Source organism: Nanorana parkeri, unplaced genomic scaffold (assembly GCF_000935625.1).
Source record: "Nanorana parkeri isolate BGI_ZX_2015 unplaced genomic scaffold, ASM93562v1 scaffold2502, whole genome shotgun sequence".
Taxonomy (NCBI): domain Eukaryota; kingdom Metazoa; phylum Chordata; class Amphibia; order Anura; family Dicroglossidae; genus Nanorana; species Nanorana parkeri.
In genome coordinates, this window is record NW_017308770.1 from 21,727 (window position 1) to 42,547 (window position 20,821).

At 42.1% G+C, this 20,821-nt stretch overlaps 1 protein-coding gene across 1 annotated transcript; it reads left to right on the forward strand.

Annotated features, from left to right (window-relative positions):
- The first annotated feature begins 1,000 nt into the window (after positions 1-1,000).
- Positions 1,001-16,257, forward strand: LOC108801804 (vomeronasal type-2 receptor 26-like). Its single transcript, XM_018573714.1, has 9 exons — positions 1,001-1,191; positions 3,499-3,581; positions 3,679-3,698; positions 4,998-5,038; positions 6,906-7,197; positions 8,495-9,277; positions 11,816-12,037; positions 12,964-13,087; positions 15,353-16,257. The coding sequence occupies exons 1-9, from the start codon at positions 1,001-1,003 to the stop codon at positions 16,255-16,257; spliced, it is 2,661 nt and encodes an 886-aa protein (XP_018429216.1).
- The last annotated feature ends 4,564 nt before the right edge of the window (positions 16,258-20,821 follow it).

The following is a 20,821-nucleotide window of genomic DNA, read 5'->3' on the forward strand; positions in this document are numbered from 1 at the left end:
AGCCAGGTCCTGGACCTTAAGGTGACATCAAACCCTCTGTTTTTTTCCATGTATTTACTGATAGCAAGCAGCAGATATATGCAAAAACATTTTTTTAAAAGTCACCAAAAAGGCTTTTACTTACCTCTGTCTCTGCCGCTCGCTCCGGTCCGAAGATCTGAAAAATTCTCGAGCAGCCACGAAGTGAGAAGATTGGCTGCAGCCCTGGTAATCCCCATAGGCTGACAGCCAAGCACTTAGGGCAGAGGGAAAAATCTAACATGGAAACTGGACAAAAGGAAAAATCCAGCATGGATACCAGGACAGTGTGACAATCAGTTTGTAATAATGAGCTTTACATTTGTGTAAACCATGAGTTAGTTTGCAGTTCACTGAATGAGTGATTTGACCATCTCACCCACCCGCCAAACCTGTCTGTGTCTGTGTGGTCTGCACACCATCATTGGCTGACCGGTGGTGATCCACACAGCATCATTGGCTGCTAGGATGTAGGTGGGTGCACCATAACAACCTTTGATGCTGTGTGGCCCAGCTGCTATCATCCTAACATCCTATGTGGGTTGCACAGTACCATTGCCTGCTAGGACACAGGCGGCCCTGACAATGGTTTGACTAGACATTCTTCAACACCCAGATTTCCGGCTTGCTTCAACAAACTTCCAAGCATTGGCTGATTTATTGGCCACACAGGGAGGACATTGTTTTCAGGGTGTTGGCTTACTCCTATTGTGAGAAGGAGAAGTAAAGTACAGTCATAGTGTAATGCTGTGAAGTAGATCCTGAGTATGCACTGAACAATGTATGCATATACTGTATATTCACAAAGTATACAAAGAAGGTCTTTGAACTTTTACACATCGAGCTAAGATTATATATTGATGCAAAAGTTGCAAAAAAATCCCCTTGAGTTTTTAGGTTTCTCTATTTTTCTCCTGATTTCCAGATCAAAATGTACAAGAAAATATCAAACTGTATTTTGCTTATGTGTGTTCTGCCGGCCATGAAAGTTAATGAGGCAGATGATGTGAGGACACCGGCATGTCATTTGGAGATGATCTATGACAGACCCCGTTACAATACTAGAGAAGGTGATATGATTGTTGGAGGAATCTTAGAAATATCATCGTCTGGAAGCCGTAGTCCATCACCTTCCTTTAGCTCGAAAAATCAGGAAGTGGACAAATGTATACAGTAAGTAATTTGGATTCATGGAAAGTCCCGGCTCCTCCCACATGACACATCCTTGTGCAGTCCTCAGTTGTAAAAGATGGGAACAAAGCGTTTAACAAGATATTGAAGCGACCTTTTCATATTGATGTACTCTGAAGTACAGAGACTGCAAGAGACTGATGCAGCTGGCCACATACTGCTTGGATTTGAGCAGTGTGTTCACTATGCCTATAAGTATTAATATTTGCAAGACTCAGGTCCTTGACCCTGTTCTCAGATATACTATATAATGCTTCCACTGCAATTCCTATTGAGATGGTAGCTTTAAGTGACGAGACCTACTGCCTTAAGATACTTGTTCTTCCTTACCTTGTCCCCTGTCCCTTCTCTTCATTATCCTTCCCCTCCTTTCCTTGTTAAGGTCCCACAGCTTATTAATTCCTTAATTGCGTCTACTTCATCTCTTGTTCACTAGATACTGAGGGAAAATATTTACAACATTTCCTTATGTCATGATGAAATGTTATACATGGAGTTTGCCCCCCTATCTTGGTGCTTTTATACGAATCCTTTGGTGATATCTGATGTTTGTACCTCTGAACTTAATACTCTATTTGCAATCAAAATTAAAGATAGGTATGAAGGTTAATTTAATAACCTGTATTTGTGGGAAGGGATTATGGCTATTTAAACTCCTCCTCTTCCCTTTCCTGCCTGACGTGTAGGGGAAGCGTTTGTCTGTTGGCAAAGAGGAAGCTGTATTCCACTTCTGGGTCAGGGGTCAGGTCACGCTGCATGGGTCTGTTTTCAGCATGCAGCAGCTTAATCAATCTCTTCTATACTCATTCGTATTGCACTTTGCTCCTATCCATCTTAGGTAGGAATAACCCATGATTGCATGGTTTCAGCAAGTAATCAATTTCAGGTAAGGTGCCTTTTTACAGTTCAGGTATCCTAAAGGTGCCCATATACTATACAACCCTTGCAAGACTTTTGTCTTGCGAGGGTTGTAAAGTAATTAAAAAAACGTACGATCTGCCCATCTTGGACAGGCAGATCGTACTTGCGATGACTGCAATGCTGAACGGGCAGTGTGCGCGTTTCTGACAAACGCAATCGTAGACAAGAATCTGCAGATGGTTGTAGAGTGTCTGGGCACCTTTAGAGTTTTTACTTAATATGCACTCATTCACAGATCTATCCATATTTTTCTATTGTGGAACATATGTTTCATAATCACTTGACCTGTATGATATTTCTCACATTATGACTTGAGTTTTGCTTTTTAATTTGCGACTCCTTTTTATCCTTCATCAGCCAGAAGTATACATTATTCTGTCCAAGATTTGCAACGTTATAGTTATGCGATGGTATTTTGGTTGCCACTCAACCTTGATAGAGTTAATAAGGCTGCAATTAAACTTTTGGCAAAATGCACGTGTTTAAAAAAAAAAGAAACAGTTTATTGGCATCCGGTACTATGACATGCCATGCATTGTGTTGTTATGCTACATAAGGTGCAATGCATTCTGTCTATCCTGCCATGTATGATGCCATGCAATCCTGCCATGTATGATGCCATGCAATCCTGCCATGTATGATGCCATGCTGAAATTTTGCATATTTGATATAAGTTTTGTTGAAATTATTAAAGGTACATTTCTTTTCTAAGCGTATAGAGCTCTTGTCTAAGGCGTAGTGCCCTCACTAATAGTGATGGGCTCGGGCGTGTTCGCAGCTCCACGTGCCGAGCCCGCCAGGAAGCTGACAGCGCCACAGCGCCAATCACAGGTACTGAGACATATCCCGATCTCTGCAGCTGCGTGTCGGGATAATGTTTCAGTACCTGTGATTGGCGCTGTCAGCCTCCTGGCGGGCTCGGCACGTGGAGCTGCAAACACGTCCGAGCCCATCACTACTCACTAAGATGCCCGTTGCCTCATGTTGTGTTTCCCCTATCTCACTTACAGGTATCCAGGCCTTGGGCAAGGTGTAGTGCCCTCACTCAGGCACACAAGGCCTCATGTTGTGGCTTCCTCTGGCTCACTCCCAGGTACATCTCTCTCGGGTTCCAAGGCCTTGTCCGAGGTCCAGTGCCCTCACTCAGGCACCTGATGCCTCATGTTGTGTTTCCCCTGTCTTGCTTCCAGGTACCCAGGCCTTGGGCAAGGTGTAGTGCCCTCGCTCAGGCACCCGAGGCCTCATGTTGTGGCTTCCACTGGCTCACTCACAGGTACATCTCTCGGGTTCCAAGGCCTTGTCCGAGGTCCAGTGCCCTCACTCAGGCACCCGATGCCTCATGTTGTGTTTCCCCTGTCTTGCTTCCAGGTACCCAGGCCTTGGGCAAGGTGTAGTGCCCTCGCTCAGGCACCCGAGGCCTCATGTTGTGGCTTCCACCGGCTCACTCACAGGTACATCTCTCTCAGGTTCCAAGGCCTTGTCCAAGCTCATGTGCCCTCCCTCAGGCACCCGATGCCTCATGTTGTGTTTCCCCTGTCTTGCTTCTAGGTACCCAGGCCTTGAGCAAGGTGTAGTGCTCTCGCTCAGGCACCCGAGGCCTCATGTTGTGGCTTCCCCTGGCTCACTCCCAGGTACATCTCTCTCGGGTTCCAAGGCCTTGTCCGAGGTCAAGTGCCCTCACTCAGACACCCGATGCCTCATGTTGTGTTTCCCGTGTCTTGCTTCCAGGCACCCAGGCCTTAGGCAAGTTGTAGTGCCCTCGCTCAGGCACCCGAGGCCTCATGTTGTGGCTTCCCCTGGCTCACTCCCAGGTACATCTCTCTCGGGTTCCAAGGCCTTGTCCGAGGTCAAGTGCCCTTACTCAGGCACCCGATACCTCATGTTGTGTTCCTATTCGTTGGTTGTGGGCCCCTTTTCCTCAATACCCATTTCTAGGTTTGTTTGTCTTCTCTAGTTGTAAGTTTTGTGCAGTCTGCCCGAGCAAGTTTCATGAGACCCATCACTTGGGACTAAATTTAATTTATGACCGCTAGGTCTATAGCCGCAGTATTTTAGTAACACTTGTAGTAGTTTTCTTATGTTATCGTATCAAGTGTCCACGTCTAAGTCTGTATGTTTTCTGTATGTTTTAGATAGGGAGGTGTCTTCTTTAACCTGTGCCAGTCCTCACATGATGTAGCTGATGTATCAATGTCTGCGTCTGTCTTGTGACTGCTTTTCAGTCCTCTGTCAGTGCAACTAAAGTTGCATGTGTGTAATTGTAACGTCCAGTTAGTCTTGCTCTAGTCAAGTGTGTGTTTCTGTCATGGTTATACTATAATAAGATATTCCTAACTCCACATTGCACCAACTCTGTGCTGGAGAAGCTGCATTCACAATAGCAGCCACATTTAGTTACTGTCAGCTGTACTTTTATATTACATGCACTTAGGTTGGCAAAGATTGGTCTCAGCGATTTCAACTGCATATAAGCAAGATCTGATTTTGTGAAGTTTGCCATTTAATCTTGTGATACAGCTCCGCCATACTAATGTCTGGCACGGTTCACATTAATTACTCCCTGGATTTCAGCAGTTATGCTCACTGATGGGTGGAAGACCTAGTTGGTAGTCCCTCTCAATTATGGACCTTGGTTGTCAGATAAATGTAGCCTCTGTAGCTTTATCATGTTCTTTTGGCCTGATTAAAATACCAAGTACATCGGCGTTCTTCATGCTATTCACGTCCTACCTCTCCCTCAGATAAAGACGACATTAGTGTTCAACTGCTCAGTTACATAGTGCGACTTATTCTGGATGTATTGCTATGTTACTCAAATTAACTCTGTTAAATTCTAATCTATCTGTTTTATTTTTGCCCCATTTTAGGTGTACGTAAAGAACGAGGCCACGGACTCACCTCAGGCCACGTTAGCTCATCAGCACAACTCCGTCCATATTAGATTATCCCTTAGACGGTGTTCTTATACCCAACGATAAGTGTTGAGGTCCAGCTCCACTATGCTAATACCTGGTGAAGGTCTTGGCACATTAATTACTCCCTGAATTTCAGCAGTTATGCTCACTTATGAGTAGAAGACATAGGTTACGGTCCCTCTAAATTATGGACATTGCTTGTTGGATAAAATCCGCCACTGCAGCTTCTTATCATGCTCTTCTGACCTTGTTAAAACAAGTACATCAGTGGTCCTCTTGCTATTCACTTCTTACCTAACACTTCGATAAAGTGCATTGGTATTCATCGACTTAGCCATGTAATATGACTCATTCTGTATTCATCGTTATGTTACTCAAATTACCTGTTGTATGCTAATCTATCTGTATATTTTTGCCCCCTTTTAGGCGTACCTAAAAGCGTGGCCACTGGCACACCTCAGGACACATTAGCTCATTGGCACAACTCAGCCCACACCATATCTATTATATGGCATATATACCAGACCTCAATTACAAAAGTATATTAGTGTATCACCCCCTGACCCCCAGAGGCATGAGGTGGACCCCAAAAGGGCAGGGAGGGCCGACATTTCATTCTCAGGGGCCTCTGCCAGTGAAGGGACCTGTGATCAATAAATTGGGCGCCATTCAGTTTAACTGCCTTTCTAAATCCTTTTTTGCTGAACACCATACCTGGAAGAGAGGGTGTAGGGCTTCAGAAATTCATAGCAAAAATAGAACAGACTCCAGACTCACCAATCCCTTCAGGCTTCCACAGTGCAGAATCATTAGGAGAACAGTCTGACACTGGGCAATAGAGCAACAGCTGAATAGGGATGTGCATGAGATCTTCCATGGGAGAGACACCAGACTTGTTCCTGAGGTCCATATCAGCTCCTGGTCATAAGTCTTCTCTGGTTCTCTTCCCCAGACAATTCTAGACCCCACCTGGGTCCACATGGGGCCTCCTCCAGGCTTGAGGCCTAGTCAGCTTCTCCAACATTGTACATGCCACCCCGAGGCCAAGCCTAGGGGCAGACTGCCCTTGTCACATGGCAATCCAATTGCATGCACCACTGGCCATGAAACTCCTAGCGATTAGCTGGTGTGGCATAGACACACATGAGTCCTCAGTTTCTTTTGCTTGGGACTAATAGTAGAAAAGTTCAGATTTAATTTATTTTTTCCAAAATTCCAACTGAAAAGTAAACCATCTTATTTCACATGTATAACTTTTCTGGTCACAGTGACAGAAAATATACATCTTCTGCAGTCTTGGTCATTTCTTAGGCTTTATGGTTTCAGCCAAAAAAACTTTAATTTTACGCTTATGCCTTGCTTGCCATTTCAACAAAACACCATGATCATCCATCATTATCAAGAAAGAGGGGTTGCCATTGAAGTGACACCAAGAAATGACAGTTCAGTGTCACCTCCACCCGCCATTAAAAAAATGGGTTTGGAAAAGATGACATTTTAAAACCAGCCCCTTGTTCTTCTATACTTCTTCTCTTCCAGTCAAACACAGTTCGGGGTACATTTGTGTAACTCAGCTGGAAGCATCCACACTTTATCCAAACATGCTTTGTGCCGAAGTATAATGTTGCCAAGCTGTCAGTGTACAGTGTAACAAATATTATTTTATTGTACTCTTTATCTTGCTCACATCATTTTTGATAAGATGCAGCTAGGAAAAAGTTGATCCTTAGGCTGGTGGCACATGTTTTGCCTCCATTTTCAATTTTGTTTTAGGAATCATAAGGTTTGCTTAAATACTTATAGAAGAGTGTATTATAGATTTTTGTTGCATACAAAGCAAGATTCATTGTCTCTCTTCAGATATCCTCACAAGTATCTGAGACATCTTCTGGTCTTCATATTTGCCATAGAGGAAATTAACAACAGAACAGACCTGCTGCCGAACATCACGTTGGGATTCCAGGTTTATGATACGTGTAACAGGGAACATGAAGCTATACAGAGTGTTCTGGATGTCTTATCCGGGTCAGATGATCCAATTCCAAACTATGATTGTCATCAGAAGAGTAAAGTGTTTGGGTTCATAGGTCACAGGACCATTTCCTCATCTATGGCATCAGCGGCACTGACGGGGGTCTACCAATATCCTCAGGTACTGTCAGTGGTGGACCTAAGGAACAAAGGGCCCTGGTGCAAGATTTTTTCTCACCCCCCTTTCACTCTGGGGGGAGGTATGGGGGCCCGGGAGTGGATCTCACTGGACCCCCATATGGAGGATGGGGCAGATGTGGAGGATGGAGTAGGGGGGCAGATGTGGATGGAGCAGGGCAGATGTGGAGGACAGAGCAGGAGGCAGATGTGGAGGACAGAGCAGGAGGCAGATGTGGAGGACAGAGCAGGAGGCAGATGTGGAGGACAGAGCAGGAGGCAGATGTGGAGGACAGAGCAGGAGGCAGATGTGGAGGACAGAGCAGGAGGCAGATGTGGAGGACAGAGCAGGAGGCAGATGTGGAGGACATAGGGGCAGATGTGGATGGTGCAGGGGGGGGCAGATGTGGATGAAGCAGGGGGTGATATGCTTGTGATGGGATGTATTAGAACACAGAACAGAACACAGTTGTACTTTAAACTTTCTTGTACAGGTTTGTTCCATTCCATGTTCTAACATGGCAAGTCACCTCTCCTAAACTGTCTGATAACGACCTCCTGGCTGGTGTCAATTCACACAGCTGGAGGAAGCACGGGGAGGGGGTAGAAGATGTGAAAAGTAAAAAAATTTACAGAGCAGTCAAACCTGCCGTGGGTCTCCCTCTGCAATGTCAGGCGGCAGCTGCTCGCTGGGTCCTCACGCCCGAGGCCCCAGAGCTGCCCTATTAGCGGCCTATGTTGTGTTTGCCACACAACCTGCTTGTAACTGCCCGACGCCCCCTCACCACCACTCAGCGGGCCCCTCACAGCCCTGGGCCCCGGGACTGCGGCACCGGCTGCACCGGCGGTAGTTTCCCTTCTGGGTAATGTGAATAACATACATTTTATTTTGTGATTTTAAATCACAAAAAGGTCTAGAACAATGGACTGAATATTCTAAAAGGTTGCATTGTGATTTTTCATTTATATTAGTTAAACATGAACATGAACCCATACTTTCCATGCAGAGAAAAGCAACAGGTCCAATCTAATTCCCCCCCAACCCTAATGTTACATACTCATCTACCTTTTTCTCCCCTGTCCCTGGGAATGAAGAGAGGAAGCCCTGTGTAATCTTTAAGTCAATCTAGTCAGAGTTTACACACAGTGAGAACTCTCTCCACCACCAGGTGACAATGATGGTTCCTGAGTGGTCAGTCACCAAGAACCAGCAACTGTTTGTGCCTAGTCTAAGAGGAGTCATTTTGCCCAGAGAGTTGCTTTGATGACTTTGAATTATATTTGAGTTTTTTTTATTGCAGATCAGCTATGGTGCAATGAATCCAAGCTTCGATAGTAAGTTCCAGTTTCCCTCATTCTATAGCACAGTCCCTGATGTGAAGGATCAATTTATAGCCATCATCCTCTTATTGAAGCATTTTGGCTGGAATTGGGTGGGCATTGTGTCTTCAGATGATGAGGACGGTCAGAAGGTCAATACAGAGCTGAAAACTCTTCTGATACAAAACAAGATTTGTGTTGAGTTTGCTGTCACTCTAACTGACCATTATTATATTGAGAGAATTGAAAAAGCTTATCGCAGCCTTTCAATGTCAACCTGCAGCATTGTAATACTGTATGGTAATGCAAAGGCTGGCAATCTAATCCATGCCATGAGCGATATTTCAGCCTCAAGGAAGATCTTTGTATTGTTTGGAGCTTTCCAGATATATAATAACCAAGAGTATGTTACTGTTCTTAATGGTTCTCTGCTGGTCGATTTACACAGAGGGAACATTCCGGGACTGAAGGATTATCTTCTTGATATCAACCCTGAGAAATATCCTGATAACCCCATGATTCTCGATGTATGGAGAGATGAATTCTCTTGTGTGCCTGAATCTATTGAGAAAGTGTCTTATGATAAAGCATGCAGAGAGTCTTATAGTTTCCGTTCTGTGGATCCCTCTAGTTATGATGTGGAAAATTTTCGCTACACTTTCAGCGTGTTCTCTGCAGTTTATGCCCTGGCATACGCCCTACATGATGTATATTTACACAATAAGGTCATTGAGACTAGAACCCAAAATTGCCACCTATGGCAGGTACAAGTAATATGCTCGGGTAACATAAGACAGAATGTGAATTTTTAAAAACTTTGTAATCCTATGCTCCTCAGTGCCATCTAGTGGTGGTAGTGCCATGCGAACATTGATAAATCAGTCCCTTAGAGTGTGAGCACCATTCAGTGCAGTGATATTCTGAATCTAAGATGGCATGATGATAGGGCAGGTCCATGACAGCCTGGGCTCAGAGTAAATGGGTTGATTTGAGGCCGGCCATAATTCAACTCAGAAGACTGGTAATATCCAGTTGTTTAAAGAAAGTACTGCATGGGACAGCTCTAGATTAGAGGTTTATATTGCAGAAAAAGGCATTTTATTTTTAATAATGCTGAACCCCTAAATATGCATATTTTTGCCCTTGTTAAAGAGTCCATCTACTTCCTAGTGATTCCAGATATGTAGTTTTCAGGATTGGTGGATTGGAACTGTTCAACTATAGCCCTGGTACTCAACCTGTAACCTGAGGGACACATGTGACCATTTGGTACTTGTGAGTGGTCTTTAATCTCCAGCAATCTGCAGAGCGAATGGAACTATTGGCTTGTATAATCTCTACTAGCCTCATATAACACGTCTCCAGTCTCTCTCTGTCTTCTAAATCATTTCTCTATTCTTCAAACAAACCTGTAGCTTTTCCACAGTCTCTGACCAGCATTTCCTCGAAGTTGTCTTCACTCTCTGACAGTCCAGCTTTACATACAGTATACTGAACATTAAGTGCAGCCTTTTGGTTACAGCTCAGGCCGTCTAAATTTTGCAAGTAAGCAACCATTGCACTTTAGATGCAGACCGGTACTTTTTGAGTGCAGAAGCTTCAGATGCTGGATGACGTACTAACAAAAATGAGGAGAAGGATCTACCACCAAACCTATGTGATCACACCACTAAAACACAATAATAACTTCTGAGATTTAAACAAAATGGTGTAATATGTTCAGGTTTCATTGCCATATATATCCCAACATAACAGACACAGTTCCGAGTCCAGTGTGACTATTATGGGATTGTGTAGAGATGTCACCAGCTCACCAACATACTTTTAGGATAGCAAAATGTTCATATATTGTCATGCATTTAGCCCTGTACGTATTGTCTGTTATGGCAAATAGTTGTTCTGCATCCCCGGATGTTTTAATTACTTCAACCCTTAATACAGTGTTACATGCATGTATGACAAGAAATCTTCAATAAAGGAACATTTGTGCTGTCCTATTTTGGTGTGCTGGTGACTTCTCTACATGATTGCTGATATTTGCAGCGCCATCCGCAGTCACTGCGAGCACCCCACCATTACAAGGGATATTCGGTAAGGAGTGCGACAAGGAAAGTAAGTATTATGGGATTGTGACAGAAGGCAACTAAACACAGGAAAGTCAAAGCACTAAGATCTGAATTAGAACACAGATAAACAAAATAGCAGTCAGCAAATGTGTAATAAACAGGAGTCTTCACACATTTCAACTGCTTGATAATAAAAAGTTTTCTATGCTTCATCTTTGCGTAGAAGCGTTGGGTCTCCATGCCACCTGTTGACACAGAATTGTTTATTTCCTATCATAAAATCTCCCCCGATGAGATTACACACAAATTATGATGATTATGACTGACAAGGAACACCATTGAGGCTTGCTCACACCAAGTCCGGAGCAGATCTGCACACGTTTCTGCACAAGCATGCATATGCGTTTGAACAGGTTGTTAATGCATTTTAGATGCGTTTCAATTCCAGAACTGGTGTGAGCTAGAGCCCAAAATACCATTAGAATACATTGGATGCATTTTTGATGCATTCTGAAAATGTTCTGCTCTGCATCTGCTCCGGACTTGATGTGAACAAGCCCTTAGTGGAGTTTTGTTTTAATGGCCACACCATTATGACACACGTCTCAGGTTAACTTGAAAAGTAAAACCTTTTTTGGATGTTTTGGAGTCATGGGTATGGAGAAGGCCGGAGAAGTGAACAGACTAGGCCAAAATTCAGCTCACTTTCCAGTTCAGCTATGTTGTCCTAGATTGTTCACTTCTCCAGCCTTCTCCAAACTCTTTATCCGTTTGTGAATAGCCCTGTTAGTTATCAAACGTGCTCAGCACTAAGAATGAAGTTGGGGTTCACCACTGCCATGGGTTAGAGGTTCTGGCAAATTTATTTGCAGATTCACCCAGGAGAATTTTTTCAAAACCATAATGCACTGCATGCCACTGAATATCTAGCAGGCTTAAAACAGTCAATAGGGGGCTTTTGGATAAGCCAACCCCCTAACTATAAAATGGGCGTGCTCGGGGCAGCCATTGTGTTAGTGTATTGGTAGCTGATGTAGTGAAAGATGACAATCTGCAAAGGGAAAGATTGGTCAGTTAGGAAAATTTACCTTAATTTTCTTTGTTAAATGACTTTTCTAGAATTAAAGTAAAATGAAAGGAAAAGGAAAGAAAGATTGCAAAGAAGCAAAGGAAAAGGAGAGCAGTGGGGAGGAGAAGGAAGGTGAGAACTGAATTTGTATCGATTCCTATTTTCAGATGAACAGGTATCTGAGGAGAGCGCACATTACAACTAAAGGAGGAGAGGAGATACAGTTTAATGATGGAAAAGTCTCACCCAGGTTTGATCTGTTAAACATCGTATTTACACCTAATACATCCTTATCAATTATTACTGTTGGATATTTTTACAATTACGGGAAAGGAGTGAAACTCAAACTTAATGAGAGTGCAATTCAGTGGAGTCCAAAGTTCTCTCAGGTATCCAGAAATTTTCCTTTAAATGCCTTTTTTTAATATTAAGAATGTTGAGCCTAACTTGTGTTGTATCATCTATTATGTGGGCTAAGGACCTATAACCGAGGAGGTAGCAAAGTGTAATGCCTGTTGAGATATAGGATATTTCTTACGCAGAGATGGAAACAATGAACATACATAGAGTCAGACTATAAACTCCTCTACTTAGAGTTACCCTTCCACATTGTTCCCATCACATTCAATGTATTTGCACCATCATGTTACTCAGACCTCTAATCCAGTTTGGATAAAATCCACAGAGCACTCTTTTTTTCTCTTCCTGATAACTTACTTCAGCTTTCAAAGTGTACCAATGTAGGTTGGACTGTTGTGCCTGCTGTCCAAAAGGTCCATGACAATGATAGCTTGGTTATCAGAGAACACGTTCAACGTGACTTTTTGCTCTGTTCTGGCAGATTTTAATTTCTTTGGACGAGGAGATCTCAAATGCCACCATTCAAAGCCTTGTCAACAATTTCAGTTTCTCCCTTTTTAAACTTCTTTACCCAACACCTATCATTGCTCACGTCATTTACTACATCACCATATGCTTTGTTCAGGTGATCCACTTCAATAAAACTTTGGATTTTACGTACTCTGGTTTTGTTTGGCTGATCTTTGGGAGATTACTTTAAATCATGTGTATCAAAGGGAGGAGAATAACGGACACTTAAAGAGTAATGAGCATTAGAAAATGTTTATAAAGAAGCAATAGAATGGTTGACAGTATAAATGCATACTAGAAACATGCGTTCTTCACTTGTAGGTTTAACGCTTTCCAAAAGGTTCTTTATACATTTAGTCAATCTTGGTTCCATTGGTGATCATTATTAAAAGAAAATCTTAAATATTAATCAAAATATATTATATTAACTGGATTTTGTCTTCAGACTCCACGTTCTCTGTGCTCCGCAAGCTGCCTCCCCGGATACCAAAAACTTCAACATAAAGGAGGACAACCGTGCTGTCACCACTGTGTACCCTGCCCGGAGAATGAGATCACCAATAAGAACGGTTGGTACCTTTTAATGATCTGATGCTTTTGGCTGGATTGGGCGACACGGAGTAGGTGAGTCTGCGGTCAGATAGCACTACACAAGAGGCATTGCAGTGAGAGATTTTTATTTTTTTACCTTTTTTCATGCTGCTTGGGGACTATTAAATAAAAACAACAAAAATACCCGTCCAAAATCAGCCTTTAAGTTTTAGGATTAAGATTGCGTGTTAAAGGGAGATGAGCTGGTTTTAAAAGCAGAGAAAATATGCAATTTCTTTATTTTTTGTTCCCATGAGTTAATGCCAGAATATACAATATATCCATCTTGAAGAGAATGATATCATTCTGATGGCCTGGGTTCTTCATTTGTGTTATTTTCCTTAAATGAGAGAGGTCTACATAGAAATTTCTATGCCCATCAAATCAGCTATTCCTCCTGATTTGGTCATCACTAGTCACCAGTTGCTTGGCTTTTAGTCATCTCCTTCTCTTCATTCCGTTATTGTTTTAAGTTTATCGTCGCATTACATCTATTACGCTGATAAAACTAGGCTAACACATCAGCAGCTGGATTTGACATCGGCTGGGCAGCATGCTTATTTACATCATCATATCCATTATACCCTTTCATTTTCCTGAGAGCCCAAGTGCCACCTTTATCAACCTTCTAAGCTGTGATGAAGGGACCTCTCCTATCTCCTGAAATGTGTTGGCTAAGGCTTCATGTATGAAACATTTTGACTGTTTTAGTTGAATGAACCTAACATTTAAACTTCTCTTTTGGGTGTAGTGCTACAGTTTTGGGTTTTCCAGTTTATTTCTTAGAACCTTCAGTAAACATGAGCTGCCTGACTCCTGTCCATTGCACCTTATTACATTAAATTACACGTGAACCTGTGGGGGTGAAATCTAAAAGTGGGATCAAGCGCCATTAACTTACCTTTTTCTACAGCTACAATAAACAAAGACTACTTTTTGTTATTATTTAACTGAAGACATGCGTGGGATCCATTGTGATAGTGATATATCACAATGTATCACTCGGCCGTAGATCTTCAAATCATCTCTGAATTGGTGCTGAAACTGTCCTTCCTTCTGGAGGGGGCTACCTTTGTTCCCCATGGTCCCTGTGTGTGCTGTAAAGTAGTCACCGCTCCAAGCTCACTCCCATGATGGACTACAATCTCAATACAAATGATTCAACTAAACTTGAGATTGTAGGCCATCAGGGGAACAAGCTTGGAGCGGTGACTACTTTACAACACACACAGGGACCATGGGGAACAATAGTAGCCCCCCTCCAGAAGGAAGGAGAGTGTCAGCACCAATTCAGAGATGATTTGAGGATCTACAGCCGAGTGATACACAAATATGATACATTTTTGTTAATCGTTAAGGCACTTGAATATATTTTTAAGGTTTGATTCCTAAGTTTAGTGTCACTTTAAGTAACAACAGTAAGCTACAAGTGCATGCAAATTTACTGGGTTTTATTTAAAAGTTCACAAAACCCTACTTTTGAGATTCACTGCCTACCGGTCCTAGGTGTTGATGCTCAGCTGATGAATAGGGACAATGCTCTTAAAAGAAAATTCTGGCATACTGGAACAAGAAGAAACCGAAAACCACCAGAGCTGGACATTTTTCTAGAATTCATCGTATTTTGAATGCTAGATACCTCCCTGCAAACTATCCTGACTCTCCGAACTCTGTCCCTAATACTTTAAGTTGTGCAACCTAACTCTATATATAGTCCATAAGCATTTAGCACTGGTTCAATAAAAATAACCTCCATGCTCCGAAAAATTTTTGCTATAGTAGTTTTGTCTAATGCTAAATTTCCCACAAAAGGGAGGGAGGACATACGGATGGATGATGAAATCCACAAAGTGTCACCAGTACATGACACAACCTCAACCTTTTCTGGTCATTCCACAACAAAAAGGTTGAAACTTGTCTGATATAAAATAAAGAAGCGTATCCTTACTTATAATATACAGACAAGCTGGGGAGTTCCCAAAACATCAAAGCGTGAATGAGACGGAAAAAAATCCTATTGTCCTATCGTCTCATTCATCTACATCTCTGTCGATCACATGAGGCAATAAATCATTTACTGACCCTAGCTCTATGCAAGCTATATATAACACAATATCAGACTTCAAGTTATGACTTGTTCTTCTCTAATCCCTCATTGTGTCTTTGAAATGATAGCGATATCAGATAAATGTACACCTCCTGAAACTGTGCTCAAATCATGAGAACTTTTTCTTGTCTTTCAGACATGGAAAGGTGTTACAAGTGTCCAGAGGATCAATGGCCCAATGAGAGAAGAGACACCTGTATACAAAGAACAATTGATTTCCTGTCTTATGGAGATACATTGGGAACTTCTCTTATGTTTATGGCTCTATTATTCTGTTTTGGAACTATTATCATGTTTGGGATATTTGTGAAACACAAAGACACTCCAATAGTAAAAGCCAATAACCGGACCCTCAGCTTCATCCTTCTCATCTCACTGATCCTGTCCTTTCTTTGTCCTCTACTCTTCATCGGACGTCCCACAAAGATTTCCTGTCTTCTCCGACAAGCTGTTTTTGGGACAATTTTCTCTGTTGCAGTTTCTTCGGTTCTGGCTAAAACAATTACTGTTGTTTTGGCTTTTAATGTCACCAGACCTAACAGTATTAACAAGTGGATGATGAAACAATTCTCTGTTTTCCTCCTGATTATCTGCTCTTCTTGGCAGCTTGTGATCTGTGTCTTCTGGTTTGTCGTTTCCCCACCATTCCCAGAGTATGACACCCAAGTGGAGGTGGGGAAGATAATATTACAGTGTAACGAGGGCTCTGTCACTGCTTTCTACATTGTGATTGGCTACATGGGATGTCTGGCTGTGTTCAGCTTTATTTTAGCATTTTTAGCCAGGAAACTTCCAGACACGTTCAATGAAGCTCAGTATATCACATTCAGCATGCTGGTCTTCTGCAGTGTTTGGATCTCCTTCATCCCAGCCTACCTCAGCACCAAAGGGAAATACATGGTGGCTGTGGAGGTCTTCGCCATCTTGTCCTCCAGTGCTGGACTCCTGGGCTGCATCTTCATCCCCAAATGTTACATCATTCTGATGAGACCGGAGCTGAATGTGAAGGTGACTGTAGCCCAAAGAAAAGCACTTCAGTAAAAATAAAAAATACTTTTTGGCATTAAATGTAATGCTGTAACACATATAAATTGTAGCAAAATAAATAGCTTTTCTTGAGTACTTCAAGTTTGGTAAAAGCCGTTGGGTATTGTTTAAAAATACAAAAACAACAACTGAAATGATATAAAAAATACAAACAAAAGAAAACAACAATCAATAAAAGTCACTCAGGATAAATATATGATCAATGACTCTTCTCTCCTTTTAGCTTCAATGGGGTTTCATTCAGTGACAGCATGTTGGAAAGAAAACAGCTTGTGGTGTGTTCCCATAGTGCTCTGATGATCCTTTTTCATGGGGAACCCTTTGTTATATCTTTATTTGTAAAACATATGTATCATATATCAGATTAAAATGTGCTTCTATCAGTTACCTGTGATTATGTCGTAAGATTCTTTGTGGACTAAAGGTCAAGAACATGGTAGCATACACTATGATATTCAATTAACTTTGAATTAAGAAAATAACGCTGACTTTATTATTATTATTATTATTATTATTATTATTAGAATATCTTTGCAAAATAAAACATACTTAGAACATCTCTGCAATGTGTGCACATTTACTTGTGTTTTATCCCTGCAAGTACAGATACATACCTGTTGATCTGCCACAAATCTTCCATGCTCCTAACTTCCTGTTTGATCTGACAACATACGGCTTCTTCTGGACTAAAATTATATATATAACATGTTCTTATAATGTATATAATGTTCTTATGAAAAACTGAAGGTTGAATGCTTAGCGTCATTATAGTCTGTACTCGATTGGGAAGGCATTCCTCCAGACTTTAGAGTGTGTCTGGGGGAATTTGTGCCTATTCAGCAAAAAGAGCATTTGTGAGGTCAGGTTCTGATGTTGGAGGAGAAGACCTGGCTCACAATTGGTGTTCCAGTTCATGTCAAAGGTGTTTAGTAGGGTTGAGGTCAGGGCTCTGTGCAGGACATTTACATTTCTTCATGCAGAACAAGTGAAATCATGTCTTTATGCATTGGGCTTTGTGCACAGCGGGAACAGAAAACAGAAACAGAAAAGGGTCTTCACATACTATTGCTGCAAGATTGACAGCTTGCTATGGTCTATACTCCTTTGTATACTGTAGCATTAACAATACCCTTCAATGGAAACATCTGAAAATCATTTGGTAAAGATGTCCACATACTTTGACCACATCCTACCCATATATGTATTTACAGGTAACCGTTAAACAGAAGGAAAGTGGATGTATAAATTAAGGGTTTTAATGCCATTTAGTGCCTTCAGTGGGTGGATTCGGTCTGCAGAATATCCAGTCTTGCTGTCCTGATGGCCATTGATTGGCAATGGCAACTCATACATGCTCCTACATTCATTGAATGAGGGTTGCCTCCCTGGACCCTTCTTCCTCTGTCCAGCCATAGAGAGGTTCTGAACAGTGACATCACTGGTAATCAGAAATCATGGATATCCGCAGGACAATTCCTTTAGAATTCCAACTCTTGAAGTCACTAGTGAGGGACAGCAACAGGGGACGAGTGGAGTATCTCTGGTCTGGAGTAAGTAACATTGGATGGGAGGGGAATGTATTGCCACTAAATACCAGTGTACACATATTCATTAAGCACCAATGCAAAAGTGTTCTTACCACCGATTGTCAATGCAAATTTATTCTTGCCAATGAACACCAACAAAAATATATTTTGTGCCACTGCTAGTCAATGCAAAGTTATTGTTTCCACTAATTATTTATACAGCAAAAAACAACCACGATTTCCACATTTACATGCTATTATTATTATATTTTATTATTATTATCTTCTTCTCCATCTACACCTCCTCCCTTGGTCAGTTAATAACCTCACATGGCTTCCAATACCATCTCTATGCGGATGACACTCAAATCTATCTTTCCACTCCACAACTCTCCCCCTCCGTGTCCTTGCGTGTCACTAATCTACTAACTGACATATCAGTCTGGATGTCACAACACTTCTTAAAACTCAACGTTTCAAAAAATTAGCTCTTGATATTTCCTCCTGCCAGTGCACCTTCCCCCAACATTTCAGTTGAGATTGATAACTAGACATGTGCACTGCCAAAAAATTTGTTTAGTTTCGTTTCGTTTTAAATTCGGATTTGTGTTATGTCGTTTCTCGGGATGCGGGTGTGAAAGTCAATTCGGATTCGGAATTCGGTAGCGGTAGGTCGAACGTTCATTTCGTTTTCTGTTCTTATTCGTTTCTTATTCGTTTCGTTCGTTCGTGACATTTGAGGGGGGGAAATTTTTTTTCTCCTTCTCTAATGTCACTTTGCTCCAACGAACGAAACGAATAAGAAACGAATAAGAAACGAAAACGAAACGAACGTTCGGACTACCGCTACCGAATTTCGGATACATCCGAAAATTCGGATACATCCGAATGTCCGAATTTCCAAAAATTTGTCCGAATTTCGATTCGGAACGAAACGAATCGCACATGTCTATTGATAACACAACTATCCCCCCCTCCCCTCATGCCAGGGTGCTAGGTGTCCTCCTTGACTCAGACCTCACCTTTCTTCCTCACATCCAATCACTATCCAAATCCTGCCGCCTTCACCTTCGTAACATCTCCAAAATACGCCCCTTCCTCACCAATGACACCGCAAAACTACTCATCCACTGACTTGTTATATCTCGTCTTGACTATTGCAACTCCCTCCTCATTGGTCTTCTACTACACAGGCTCCTCCCCCCTTCAGTCTATCATGAATGCAGCTGCTAGACTCATCCACCTAACTAACCGCTCAGTGTCTGCAACCCCCCTCTGCCAATCCCTGCACTGGCTTCCACTCGCCCAGAGGATAAAATTCAAAATATTAACAGTCACTTACAAAGCCATCCACAACTCCGCCCCCGGATATATCTCAGACCTTGTCTCAAAATATCACCCTAACCGCCCCCTCCGCTCATCCCAAGATCTCCTGCTTTCCAGTAGACATGTGCGATTCGTTTCGTTACGAATCGAAATTCGTACGAATTTTCCTGAAATTCGTAAATTCGGAAGCATCCGAAATCCGAATTGCAGTTTCCGAATTATATCCGAAATACGAAATTCCGTTAACGAATTTCGGATCCGAATTTCTTTGAAACAGGAACTAATATTACCCCTGTAAATGAGGTTGAACAACATGACAAGATTTTTTTTTTTAATTCGAAATAGCAATCCGCTGCTGCTGAGGGTTGCATTACAATACACAGGCAGGAAATACGAAATTCAGTTGACGGAATTTCGTTCCGTTACGAATTGAAGTTAAAAAGCAAAATACCTTTGTTAATAATGGAGTTGATGAGGTTTTTTTTTTATCCGAAATACGAAATTCGGATCCGGAATCCGTTAACGGAATTCGTATTTCGTTTGGTTGACCAATCAGAGGTTTTCTCTTCTGCTGCTGAGAGTTGCATTACAATACAGGCAGGAAATACGAAATTCTGTTGAGGGAATTTCGTTCCGTTACGAACATTCGCTATATTGAAGTTAAAAAGCAAAGTACATTTATATTGAAGTTGATGGTAGTTTTTTTTTATCCGAAATACGAAATTCGGATATGGAATCCGTTAACGGAATTCGTATTTCGATAAAAAAACAACTACCACATCGACTCCAATATTAACAAAGGTATTTTTGCTTTTTAACTTAATCACGAAAATGTGCCGAAACGGAACGAAACTAATTTTTGACGGCACACAAGTCTACTTTCCAGCACCCTTGTCAACTCCTCCCATACTCGCCAGGACCTTTTGAAAGCAATTTGACAGGTGTCGGCTGAATGTCAACAGATAGGCGGGGCTAGCAGTGACATCACCGCTGGCTCCGTCCATGTTTTTCATTCAGCTGGGACCTGTCAAAATACTTTCAAAAAGTCCTGGCCCGAATGACAACAAATGGGTGGAGCTAGCGGTGATGTCACCACTAGCTCGGCCTATCTGTTGACATTCAGCTGTAACTGACAAATTGTTCATTCTGACTGGTGCAGGAGTTTGGGTCGGCAAGCTTATGGGGGGAACCCCACGCATTTTTTTCTACATTTTAAACTGGGGGTCCCTTCTAATAATCATACCAGACCTAAAGGGTAAGGTTTTGAAGGGGGACCCCACACTGTTTTCTCTTTTGTCTTCTTTTGTTTACGTTTTTTATATTCTGTTTGCTAATAAAACAGAATAACCGAGCCGAATAACGCATGGGAATAGGGGTGAACACCAGGGAAAGAACTGTCGAACGCTCGCCTCTGCCGATCTACATGTTGGATCGGCTGAGGCGAACATGTTCTTCACTTTGGTTCAGCCAAAGTTCGGCTCCCTTCACTTCGGGTCTGTTATTTACTCGGCTGCCTTCCACAGCTTAGTGAATAACCCCCATAGTGTACCTGAGGGACTCAACCGGGGAGCTATTCTACACCAAAGTCCATCAACCCTTGTGGGGTATACCAGGCAGCTTCTTAGCTCTGAACCTCGGGTCTTCATCAAATAGGCAACTCTGGTCCATAATTTTTAAAAGAGCATAGGACTAAATGTGGAGACACA